The following is a 13,483-nucleotide window of genomic DNA, read 5'->3' as shown; positions in this document are numbered from 1 at the left end:
TCTGGGCCAAATAAGTAATAAATAATCAAAAGATAAATAATGAAAAAGAATGCAACAAGATTTACTAGCTGAGTCATATCACTACGAGGTAGGCTGTACAGTATAGTAATAAGAATTGTGCTACACTTTCAAGAATAATATAAGAATATACCACCTGGAAATCTTCTGGAATGCAGACAGCAAAATAAAGCCCCCTATAAAAAATACTTGATTTTTCTCTTGAAAAAAAAAAGGAAATCCAAAGGCCACAGGGGTTTGACAATATTTTTTTTCTTAGGAATGCAAATTATAAGGCAAGTTTTGCCTTGTATGAAATTCCACAGTTTGGGAAAGAAGGCAAGTGATTTGTGATTGTAGTTCTAGACAAATAACTTCCTCTTACTAGATATTTAAAATATGTATTGATTTAATTCAATCTTTTCTTGAGGAAAGAAAGCTTTTGTCCATTTTCTTTAGACTCAAATACTTTTGAGAGCACTATGATTATTTAATAATTCTTCCTTTGCAAGCAAATCCTAGCCAAGTAATAGGTATGTCTGTTTATGCTGTACTCAAAAAGTATTAAATAAAAGATATTTGAATAGCTATTTCTTTTTGATAAAGTGCATTTCTAAAACATGAGCAGGATTATTAACTCACTATTACAGCAGTAAAAACCCCAACTGTTGAAGGTTATTCATATGATATAATTAATTAAAAGCTAAATTAATGTCTGTCTTTGTCTTTTTTAGGAGCAAAATTAGAAGATGAATCAAAACATGAATTTAGACTCCATTCAGAAACAAATGGAAAAGACAGAGTTTTTTGGGAGCCAACCAACACAACCTGATAAATTAGATAGATGTTGGCAACCAGGTGACCATCTGTTTCATTCAAATCTTCCATCTCAAAGTTTCTACCCAAATTCATCTAATTATGCACATATGCATACAAGTTACAGCAGTGATTGGGAAATTTTTGAAGCAGTAAAAATTCAGGAACTGGAGGAAATCAAAGCCAGAGCTGCCCAAATGGAGAAGACCATGCGCTGGTGGTCAGATTGCACTGCTAATTGGAGGGAGAAATGGAGCAAAGTTAGAGGAGAAAGAAATAAAGCACGAGAGGAAGCAAGACAATTGAGAATCAAACTAGACAGTGTCATAAAAGAGCTAAGTGTGCTTAAAAAAATAAATCAAGATTTAGTAAGTGAGAAGGAAAACTTAGAAAATGGAACTGCTTGGAAAACAGAATGCTGTTGCTCAGAAATACCATGTATTAAAAAAGACCAAAGCCTGCTAATGTTTCTGGAACCAGAACCACCAAAAGACATAACCAAAATCATCAAAATTCCTGGGGCAGAAGACACAAAGAAGGTAAAGAATGGGAAATATATTTTGTGGTTCATGAAGAAGTGACAAAGTATGGATGTGTACGTAGAAATGGGATTTTTCAAGAATTTTGACCAAAATGCTGCCTGACCCATTCACTAACAAAACCCTTCAGCCCCCTGACTCCCCAGTCTAAATATTTCTAATACAGAAAAATACAGAAAACAATTCATACCCTGCACTGTGACTAGACATTTAAGGAACAGAGGCAGACTGTTATATCCAATAATTTACCATATTGTTTTGATTCTCTCTCATATTTTATGGTATCAGGTTACTTCTCTTATCTGAATTAATCATGTTTTGCATACTTACATTCTTTCTCCCCTCCAAAAAAGCATATTAGGTTCTCGGCTTCTAAAGAACCTGCTATCTAAAATCTTTTAATTCTCCCTGAACTTCAAAAATGTGGGAAGAGGTAAGGCAATTCTTCTGCAAATTTGCAAGACTTTTTTTTTATAAGGAGGGCAATTAAATCATGATATATAATTAAAAAATCAAGTATCAGCATCAAGTATCAGCAAGTATGACCACATAAAAACTTTACTTGTTTTCTGATAAATGGCAGTCTTTGTAGATACTGGTAATTTTTTTCACATAATGCAGGAAAATGCTTTTCCCTGAATTGTTGAAAATAGGAAAATTTTTACTTAAATTCAAGGGAAATTGCCAAGATCTTAGATCTGAATGAATTCAGTTTGGAAATTTTACTCTCTAATACATATTAACAATATTATATTCCTGTGAAATCTGAACTAAAAAAAAAAAAAAAAAAAAAAAGAATGTTAGTAGCAAGAATAAATTTTGCCAAAAAAGCTTATGCCTTTCATATTTTCAGGCAGACAAATGTGCCATTGGAAGGAAATACCACAAAATATACTTAACTATTTTTCCTTAGTATAAAATATTTTCTTCTTGAAAACTGAGCATTTATATGAGAATGGGAAACAGTCTTATCTTTTCAGTGGTTTCTAGTATTTTCTGATGTAAATTTTGGGCATTCTTCTAAAAACTCAAAAGAACAGAGTGATGTGAAAGAGGATTGTCAGTGAACTGCTAAAATGAGATTAGCTTTTAAACAAAATTCCTCAGCTATAATAAAGCAAATACATTTCTAAGGGAAACTTGTTTATAAGCGAAATTCAGTCTTCCTCAAAAATGTATATTTTATTTTTAATTTTTTTTCCTGTTTTGAAAATAGTTTTTCTTACGTTTTGTATGTAAAACACGTATGTTCAAAATAGATATCTATATACTTTGTTCCTTATGAAAAACTTGTATAAGCCTCCTTCAACATACTTTACATAAAATGTTTGAGTTCATAATGTAGAGTTTCTCAATATACTATATGTATGGATAAATTGCATTGTTGGTTTTATTAGTTCCAAGATTCTGTCTTCACCAGAGTTATAGCCAACAAAAAAGAAATTTAATATATTGCCTTAGTAAAGACACATTAAAAATATTTTGGATATGAAGCTTGTTATAACAGAAGCTGTGAGATATCACAAAATGACAGTTATTCAAATATACTGACATTTTTGCACATTCTACCCATATACAGTCCAACTGTCTAAGATGTTACCTATTTCCTATTTTTCTCCTATGTTCCTTAAATGTCTAGAAGAGCCTTGGTAGGCCCTGCTGGAGCTATGTTAGACTTCTTCCTTCATTTATTTTTTTCTCAGGTGTCATATTTTTGTTTTCTCAGGATGTAAGCAAAGACCAAAGCAACGACAATAAAAAATTCGCCCCAAATCCTCCTGATTTCTTCCCCAATGGACTTCCCAGCATCTGTTTGGAGGAACCTAAAATAAGTTTGGGCACTACAGCTAAGACAACAGAGAATGATTTAATACATGTGTCAGTCTTAAATTTGCATTTGGCTGAGATGAGGAAAATCTTACAGAAGGAAAGAGAGTAAGTTCAAAATATATCCTACTTTTGGAATTCTCATAGAGGCGTTGAAGACAGTTTCTAAAATAGATATGGTGATGTTTGCATTTAAGCTCATATGTTCTAAGCTTTATTCATTGCTATTTGCAAGGCTTTAATAAGAATTTAGAGAAACAATTCAGCATAGTGTGTTTACTGTTTTCTATGGCTTGTCTGTTATTTAAATAAGAGGTGTTCCATACAAATATGTAACTTGGTATCAATGCAGTGATATCTAATCTATGTCATACCCAGATATTGGAGTGCTTTGTGCATAATAACAAATTTTCATATATTCTGCCAGCAGACTTTGAAAGAGTCTAACTGCAGAATGACAAAGGCTGTTTTTGAATTCAAAATATATGAATCAGCTGCAAAATGCTGTTAACCTCTTCACTTGTAGCAAAGTCTCTGTTAAAAGCCAGTAACAAAGAGGGAGTAACACATTATACACTCATATAGCATATCAAATTTGCCTGATGTAAATACTAAATGTACATTTTGGTGGCCTAAAAGAAGTTTTATGTTGTATAAATAGTCAATATTGAGAAAGATTGAATCTCATCATAAAGGCTTTTCAAGGAAACATGCAGCATGTGATGTATGATGATGTAGTAGCAGACTTCAGGCTGTAATTACAGGTGACGGTAATTTCAAAATCAGTTTAAATTAATTAGAAAATTAAAAGGAAGAAAATTCCCTGTCTATTGCAAATATATTCAACACTTTCAGTTCAGAGAATATGTAATGGTAAACTGTGCTGAAGTATTTTCTTCCTGTCAGTTTATTTCATAAGTGTCATGTAGATAGTACAAGTCTGAGATAAAAAATCCTTTCAATTCCTAACTAATATTTAATGTGTTTTGTTATATGAATTAGATAGTTGTAGAAAGCATATATAATAATTCAGAAGATGGCTATGCTCTTTCTCCTTAAAAAGGATTTCATTTGTCTGTGGAAGCAAATATATATGTTAGTTAGGAGACTGATGCCTCACATACCCATTTTTCTGGGATTGAAATATTTAGGGGTCTAGGTATTTCATCAGCAATCACAGTATAAATATATATATATATAATGATTTTCTTTTAGAAAATGGATAATTTTCCAGCTCACTTTTTGTCACTTCTCAGGCAAAACTTTAATAGCTTTTGGTTTGTCTGTTTGTTCACATGCCTCTAACCAATTTTTAGCTGTACTTCACAGTGGCAGATTTTTTCATTTATTTATTATTTTAATTTATTTATTTTTTAATTTTTGAATAATTTCATATTCATTTATTTTATACTGTGGTATAAGGCAATAAATTTACTGGCACACAGTAAGAATTGGGGCACATCTATAACATGCAACATGTGGCAATGCCAACCTCAGGCAGCAAAAATGCTCACTGAGCAGTGATTTCCGCATAACAGCAGGGATTGGTATAACAACTCCCTCTCCAGGAGGGCAACATTTCCTGCATGCAGAAAGCAGAATATATGCAACTTTTAAGTATGAAGCAACTATATTTGGCAATGCAGACAGTAAATAGCTAGGAATAATGTTATTAGGATAAGTATTATCATAGTCACCAGTCTCTTGAGATAGCTGATGAATCTCTGTTGAGCAGGCTGTCACCTGCTATCTCAAAAAGGGTTGGTTTCCACCACTTGGTAGAATAGGCTGATTTTGCCACATTTCCAACTTCAGATTTCCAGTTTTCTCTCTTAGGTTTTATTCTTGCTCACGTCAGTATTTTTGCTCCTGTATTCTGGACTTGCTAGTAATGACTATCTCAACAATCTCACCCCATTTGCATTTTTACTTCCCTTATCTTGGGTGGCTCTAGCTTAAGTACTTTCTCACAGCTTCTTTCTCACAACTTAGCAATTTTCTCAGTGAACTCGAGCCAAGAACACACAGCTGTGTTGCATCAAAAGCAAACAGATAATAGACAGCTTGAACCCCAAGGCCAAAGGTTACTTTAGCAGTCAGTATGATCTCACTTGTACAGCAGAGGACTTCTCAGCAGTTTCCTGGTTTACATGCAGCACCCTGAACTCTGACTGCATTTTTCTAGAGCCAAGCTAGCTTATACAAATCCAGTGTTTCAATTTCCCCCTTACTAAGTTACCTAACTAGTAACCTTCTTGGTTTCCTAACTTATCTGCTTTTTCACCCTGAGAAGACTTCTGCTTTTTTCATTCTGCTTAGAGCTATCATCAGTAATGTTGACATAGCCTTATGCACACGGATCAGCCTCTGCAAAGGACAAAAAGAAAGAAGGTCTAGAAGAAATAATAACAGTAAAGAGATGAAAATTTATGTTTTGACATTCAAAACATATCTTGGCTTGGGTTTGCAGTGTAAGATTACACACCAACATCTTTTATCCATGTACTAATGGCTCACATCAATTACACATTTGAGGTCCATTAACATGAATGGAAATTACAAACCTTATGAGTGGCTCAGCATTTTGCATAATCATTTGCTTAAAATATCTTTTGTCATCTTTTGGATCAGTGTTCTCATCTAATTGTCTTCTAGTTTTAAGATGGTAATTTGTTCTGTTTTGAACTTAAAAGTGTTTATTTCCTCTAAAACCAAAAGCCCACAGACTAGTCCACTGATAATATCAAAGAGGAACTGCTTGAGACTGGCTGAGTAACATAGACAATAGATACAAAACACTCTGCCTGAAAGACAGAAATCCTTTTTTTTTTTTTTTTTTCTGCGAGGATCACTGAACACTGGCACTGGTTTCCCAGAAAGGTTGCTGAATCTGCATCCTTGGAGACATTCAAAAGATATCTGAACATGAGCAATCAGTTCTAGGCAACCCTGCCTGATCATGGGGTTAGCACCAGATGACCTCCTCGAGGTCCTTCTCAACCTCAACCATTCTGTGTAATTCTGTGATTTAATTAGATAGTGAGTTAAAATGTCTTGTTACAAGATCCATGAAGAATGCTGTGAACTTGATTATTTTATCTAGTAGTAAGTTGATTCTAATGTCTGCTATATTCTTTCTTCCACTCTTTGTTTTCCTTATTTAAATAGTAAACTTTATGTAATCAGAATAATTTCTTTCAGTTAGTGGTATCAAAGGGAGCTGATCTCACTTAAGAAGTACTGTAACACAAAACAACACTAGTGTCTTCTAAATAAGCAAAACATACTGTACATTCCTCTTTTACTTTTTCAGAATAGACCATTTCTGAGGACTTTCATTGCATTCAGAACAGTCAATAGGCAATTATTCAAAGTATTAGAATGTCATCTTTCATGCTTTCACTTTCTACTGTATTAAATGTCCCACTAAGAATTCTCTTAGTTCCCCAGTGAAGTCATGATATCATTCCAATGAAATATCCCATTACTTTGAAAGAAAAACTGTTGAGTTGAAATGCATGAAATACATCTTGTTCCACTTTGCTTTGTGAATAATGGTGTTTATTTTATTAGTGTAATGTTATGGGAGTTCTAGGTGTTTGCTAAGATAAGTTGTGCCATATACTAAATCTAGGCAGAAAAAGGAGATCCCTGAGTCAAAAGCATTAGATTTAGCTACACAAGAAGTGAAAAGAAGATATTTCACTATAGTGGATTACTTCATTAATGTAGCTGACATTGCTTCCAGGACCTGAGTCAGTCCAGTCAGTGGCAACTCTTGCTATCTCTGTGCATTGCCTGCAGTCTGCTGCAAACAAATGCCCCAGACAAATTCCATCAATACATTTTGCTTTAATAGGTGAATATTTAAACCAAATATTCTCAAATTATTGTTCTAGTAAGCCCAGCAAAAACATCTTTTTAAGAAAGATTGAAAAGTTCTGTTAGCCTCCATCAGAATAGAAAATAACTACTCTAGCACACGACACTTTCTTTAACTGCCAAGTATTAGAATTTTCTTTTCAAATATTTTGTATTTTTCTCATTGTACAGGCATAGTACTTCTGCACTAAATAATACATTTTCCTAAAATTCTTCTAGCATTTTCTTCTAGGAAAAATATTTTTTGAAACATGAAATATACATCTTTTAATAACTTTTTTAATATTTAACGTCAATCGTCTTTGGTTTCTGGTCTTTATAGTGTATATTTCCCCCTGTATACATGTGTTCAATCTGCTGTTTATACTAAATACAAGTGATGTAATACCTTTTCTTTGAGGGTCTTCACTAATTCTGAAGAAATTTGTGATAAATTAGGTGGCCTGAACCACTAACTGAAATTATATTTTCTCCAGTTTATCCCAAAATTTTTTTCATTTAAAGTTTTAATTCTGTACTACTGGATTTCTGTTTTCTATTTAACCATTATTTTTGGTGAATCTTTTGGAATACTTATGTGATGATAATATAGGCTTTTAGAAAAGTAAACACATAACATTGAAGAAGGCAACAGAATGTAACTCAAGCTATGAGAAGGAAATTCAAAGTAATTTTTCTGTCAGCTTCAAAATTTTGCAATGCTAAATTTTAAAATACTTTTTTAGAATGAATGTATTTCTGGAGAAAGAAATGGAAAAGATGGAAAATGAATTATTTCTTTGGAAATGGAAATATGAAGAACTGAGACAAACCAAGCTGGAAAGCCTGAAACAGGTATGTTAGCAGTACATTGTTGTCACATGGATTAAGAAAGAAAACTTAGACTTCTGATTTCCTGTGCTGTAACTAAGAGTAAAATTGTGTCCAGGGTTTATAAATGTGATAAATCCACCATTTTTTGATTGTAACTCTGTGTAGCCAGATGGGAGGGACCTGTTGAGGGTGTGTGGATGCTGCCATGACAGCACTGGTGCTCAGGAGCTGTGAGAGTGGCATTGGGATGGCTCCACAGGCTTCCAGGAAGGGACAAGCCAGAGGAGGCAGGTTCTGGTGCCCCATACCCATGTGTGGTGTGGCTCATGGTCTCGATGTAAAGCAGTGTGTGATCAGGGACCAGTGGGGCTTGTGTTCAGAGAGGAAGGGCCCATGTGGGTAAGGGCATGTTCAGGAAAGCCCTGCCACCCTTCCTGTGAGGCTGGAGAAATAGAAGAGTAGAGGTGTAGAAATTGCCTGGAAAAAAATGTTTTATCCCCATCAACCTGGACAATGAAGTAAGGCTGGGCAGGATCAAAGAAGGCAAAGAGGAGATAACAGGATCTTTACAGGGTCCTAGAGATATTCTGAAATTCTGAACCACATGGAAGGGACAGCCACAGGCTGTGACTGTGAGTTTCACTGTGAATAGAGTCCCACAGCAGGAGGGCTGGAAAGGTATGTTCTCCAGCAACTGGAGGATGGCTCTTTTTCCAGTTCAAAAGGTTCAAACCCCTGGTAGTGAAGTAAAAGAAGAAAGCCATGACTTGTGAGGCATCAGAGCCAGCTTTAACACACACCATGCATTAACATCAGGAGGAAGCAGGAAGTGGCAGTAGCAGGAGGCTTGCTCCTGTGAGGATAAAAACCCCTGTGTTCTCCACTTTTTTTGGAGGGTTATGTGGCTTGCTGTGGGCTAGGATCCAGAACATTGCAAGGTCTGCCAAGTCCTTAGACTGCTATGCTACTACTCATCCCGATGGACACCAGCTAGGGGCATATTGGGAATGATCACATAGGTCTGGGGTTGAGGTCATGGGGATCCAGGTCTTGTCTCCTTGATGCTACCAGCTAGGTAACATAGTGAGGAGAGCTTTTGCAGCACTCCATTGCTTCTCCCAGCTCCAGGCAGCTCCGGCACCTAATGGCACCGCCTCCCTCCAGAGACGGGGTTCGTCGCTTGCTCCTGCGCGCCGCTGCTGCGGCGTGCTGGTCGGGGCTTGCTGGGTTCTGTTGCCCACACGAGGGTACAAGGCAAAAAGGGAAGGAATTGTCCAAATCACCCACGACGGAAGCAGGAAGGCTTTAATGGCCGCGGAGAGCTGCAGCGGAGAGCCTGCGACCCGCGCTTCCAGTGCCCGCGTGGAGGAAATGGCGGTGGGACCGGGAAGGCACAGGTTTTTATCAGGGGCAGGGCGAGGGGATTAGGAGCCCTCCTTGCCCAATGGGGACAAGCACTGTGGCAAAGGCATGGACCACGGTGCCCAATGGGGACGCGGCAGGGGTGGACACAGGGCTCCGGGGTGAATGGGGTTGCGGGATCGGGGTGACAGACACAGAATGCTCTGGATGGGATGGGGAGTGTTTACAGGAGTGACGGGGGGAAGCTCCAATGGCAGGCAGCCTGGAGCGAACCACTGCAGGGAGGAGGAAACACGGGGGGTGCACAGGGGTACACAGAACTCAGCTAGCTACCACAGATCAGAACCCCTAATCTGAACCCAAACCTGGAATGCAACAAGCTTTGAACTAGGAAAGAAAGCAATGAGAGACTACAGACCAAAGTGAAATGAAGAAGTGTTCGGCTGGAAAACTCAGGGCACAGGTTGACAGGAGAAAGAAAGACTTCACGAATGATAAAACAATGTGAAGCGACACCCATCTCAAATGTTGGTAAAGAAATGCACACATCTTAGGAAACAAGCAGGGAGAATTAGAGCTGTATGTGGTTACAGAACGACAATATTGTTGGAACAACTCAAATACTGTGCCAAGTCCACGCAACTGAAGTACTTGTGAAAGACTTCTAGAAACACTGGCAAGGAAGGGCTGAGGCAATGGAAGTTGCCCTCAGATCTATAAGCACCTCAGTTCTTTTGAGGTTTCCAGAAGGGTGGGGGATAATGAGACTTGTGAATCTGGGATCAGAGGACAGGCCAGTGAGGGTGTCATTGTAGTAGGAGCTTGTTACAGACCACTTAATGAGGAAACAAAGAAGTGTTTAAAAAACGCAGATCTCAGAGTTGTAAATCCCAGTTCTCATGGATCACTATAGCTGCTGCAAAGAGATTTCAGTGGGGTTTCAGGAATAAATTCTTGCTGAAGGCCAACAAGTGGTGATGAACAGCTCTGTCTGCTGTTGACTAATATGAAGGAAACTAGGTGAGTATGTGATGGTGAATAATTTCCTCCTCTGTGGTAACTTTGAAATAGTGGTGTTGTTCACCCTGAAAGAAGAAAGGTGAGCAGCAGAGTACAGACCCTGAACATAAGGAGAGCAGGATATTGTCTTAGTCAGGGAACTGCTGGGAAGGGTCCCATAGGAGGCAACTGTGATAGGTAAACAAAGGAGTCAACCAAAGCTGTCAGGCCTTGGAGTACAGCAAAGGTTTGTCCTAATACTCAGGAGAACAGGTAGACGTGCCAGGAGACTGATTTAGCTCAGCAGGGCACTCATGGCGGAGTTCTGATGCCAGAAAGCAATGTACTTTTACAAAGATCAGCCTTGAAGGAGTAATTTAAGAACACTGACTGGTTGTGTCAAATTTGTGTTAGGAAATACATGTTAATTTCAATCTGCATTCATGACTAGAAGAACAAGAAATATTTGTGTTGCAGTTTACAGGTTTTAGGTTTCAGGACAATGGATAGAGGACCTCGTTGATCCAACAAAACTCAAAATGTGTGTTTATATAACTAAACATAGATAGTGAATTAAAAATGTCCTATGAATTTAACATCTCAGGTTTGGAATAATGGAGGGGATTTAATTAGTTTTCTTTCATGTTCTGGAAAGAATTGCAATCAGTCTATTAAATCTCAAGTTATACTTAATAGGTGATGCATATGCAACACAGCAGCAAACTAACATCTGTCTTTCATACTTGAGTTCCATCAGATTTTAGTTCTTTATTTTCTACTTGCTCATTAAGTAGGATTTTAGTTTGTTATACTTGTGCAAAACAGAGGAAGTCTAGGTTTGGTTAATAGTTTTGCTTAAGAAATATAATCTTTATAAAATGCTTAATGGCACTGTCATCAGGAATAAAACAGCAGGAGGTAAAAATTTTCTGAGAATTCATTGGAGATAGATAACAATATTTATGCATTTGCATGTCTACATATATGTGTTGCTGCTTTTTCCTTGGGAACATGTGCAGTTGCCTTAATTGCTAACAGGAGGTGATATTTTGAGCATTTTTTTAATCTTCTGACATTTATGACATAAATCTCATCTTTAAATTACAGAAAAACACTGATCTGGATGAATCTGACTAATTTGAATAAAATTATTTACATCAGTGGAGGGGGTTTCTGTAAGTGGAAACTCTACTGAAATAAACCAAACCTTGTGTGTTGACAACACAGATGTGGATATAACTCACTATATATTACTGTTGAGAAATGGATGCTGGAAAAACAGACACGATTTTTGACAGTGAAAAATTTGAAAGTGAAATAAAGGAAAGTACAGACATCTACTGGACTAAGCATGGAATCTGATTCCAAGATAAATTTTCAATATTAAATCACAAAGGAATTTCTAGATTAAAAGCAGATCAATCATTACAGCTGGATTATTTTCATGTCCTCGACTAAATTATTCTGCTATTTCCTTTGGTAGATTGCCTAACAGTCCCACCCTGAATGTGAAAAAAAGTGCTTGGTTTGCAAGTGACAGTGTCACTGCAAATTAAACCGTTTTTAGGAATGGATAGCTCTTCTAGCCTTTTGGAAGTTGGAGAGATTTTGGGGATGTTAGAAACTTCACAGCTGCCAAGACTCAATTATTAGTGCTCCCAGTAACTAATCACTTTCTTTAGTTACTTTCATTAAAAGACAAGTATTTACTCAGCTTGGAATAAACTAAATATGGAAAGCCTTAGTGATCTTGCTGATCATAATTTTAACATATTATCCATTCAGCATCAACTTGCTGAATAAATATGGAAAGCCTTAGTGATCTTGCTGATCATAATTTTAACATATTATCCATTCAGCATCAACTTGGAAGTTGTAAATAAGTTTTTAAAGTATTGAGTTAATTAAAAAAAAGTAGTAAAGTGACAATTTATGATCATAGTAACCATGAGCATTATAGGCAGCTTTGTGTGACACTAGCATTGATCTTGACTTGTTTGGTTTTAACAGGTACAACAGAAAGTTGCATTTGGTATTGTAACTGTTAATTTCCCTTTTTGTTCTAAGAATTCTGTTCACCCATTAAAAGATGTAAAACACTTTGTTATTTTAAAAACAGGAAAGAAATTACTCAGTATAAAATTACACTAATTGTTGTATTTGCATTACTATCTACAGAAAGACAAAAAATGTTTGTAAGGCTGTTGAGTAAATAAAGAGTATTGACATTAGATATACTTGGGTTTAAAGTAAACTTTATTGGAAAGAGTGGGAATCTTTAAATTCTCTGAAGAACTTAAAAAATGAAAATGAAAATTTTTACATCCATTATTTTGCTTATTGAATGTCCCCAGGAATGGGGTATCCAATTTTTTCAGATACAGTTTAGTTTACAGCTCAATTATCCATCAGTCTGAGAAACACAAAAAGTATGTCTGAGTTTGATTAGTTAGGTCTGTGGACTCTGGAAAACAAAACAAATCCTTGGTGTGTTGCTGTGATGTTTGTAAACATAGAATTGGAGTGAGCAAGCCTGTTGAAGTTTTAGGTTTTAGAATGATCATTTTATCTTATGTACAATAAAGCATTCTTGTTTATATTTGTTGCAAATCTTCCTTGAAATTTTATATCTATCTTTATAAATCCTGAAGGATGTGCTTTTCTGATAATTTATGAGTTAAATAAGATGGAAGATTTACAAAACTATGCTGAAAGAAGTGGAAAAATGCATGTACTACTATAGTCCACTGGTGTGCACTGTAGACTTACAAATGCCACTATAGGCAGTGCAAGTCTGTGTTGTTTAAAAGAATTTTCAGTTAGCTGAAGTACAGAATGTACTCTTCCTCTACATTATTTAGTGCTTTGGTAGTTAATGAGGGAAATTCCTATCCCAGTTTGTGGGATATGAGGCAAAAATTACACTAATTGGTACTTAAATCTTTTTGGAACATCAGTGATAAAAAAGTATACCTAGATAAAAAGGAAAACAAGCTAAATGAGCATTTTGTGTATTTGGCTGAGACATTTCTGTTCTTCCACTTTTTTTTTTTTTTCTTACAATTAAAAGTAATTTACCAGCTATTGATTTTGTGATAGAGCCAAAAAAAAAATCTTTAAACATTTTTTTAAAAAAATGGTTTCTATTTTCTCAGTATATAGATGTTTTACACTATATTACAACAATCTATGTATTGTTACTTAGGAGCATTACTTTCTTTAAGAGATTGTGAATGGTTCCCTACCTG

General features: G+C 36.1%; 1 protein-coding gene across 3 annotated transcripts in view; it reads left to right on the top strand.

Moving 5' to 3' along the window:
* Nucleotides 1-13,483, top strand: part of CCDC102B (coiled-coil domain containing 102B) — a 376,483-nt gene that overhangs the window by 18,618 nt on the left and 344,382 nt on the right. For all 3 annotated transcript variants that reach the window (XR_008434409.1, XM_053961755.1, XM_053961765.1), the window contains exons 2-4: nucleotides 732-1,352; nucleotides 3,079-3,287; nucleotides 7,787-7,895. Coding sequence is in view for 2 of the 3 variants with exons in the window: in XM_053961755.1 (XP_053817730.1) it covers nucleotides 747-1,352; nucleotides 3,079-3,287; nucleotides 7,787-7,895 (924 nt within the window). In the remaining variant the exon portion in view is untranslated. The remainder of the gene's footprint in view (nucleotides 1-731; nucleotides 1,353-3,078; nucleotides 3,288-7,786; nucleotides 7,896-13,483) is intronic.

This window comes from Vidua chalybeata, chromosome 1 (genome assembly GCF_026979565.1).
Source record: "Vidua chalybeata isolate OUT-0048 chromosome 1, bVidCha1 merged haplotype, whole genome shotgun sequence".
Lineage (NCBI taxonomy): Eukaryota > Metazoa > Chordata > Aves > Passeriformes > Viduidae > Vidua > Vidua chalybeata.
Note: the sequence above shows the minus strand (reverse complement) of the source record. Positions and strands in the feature narration are given on the sequence as shown.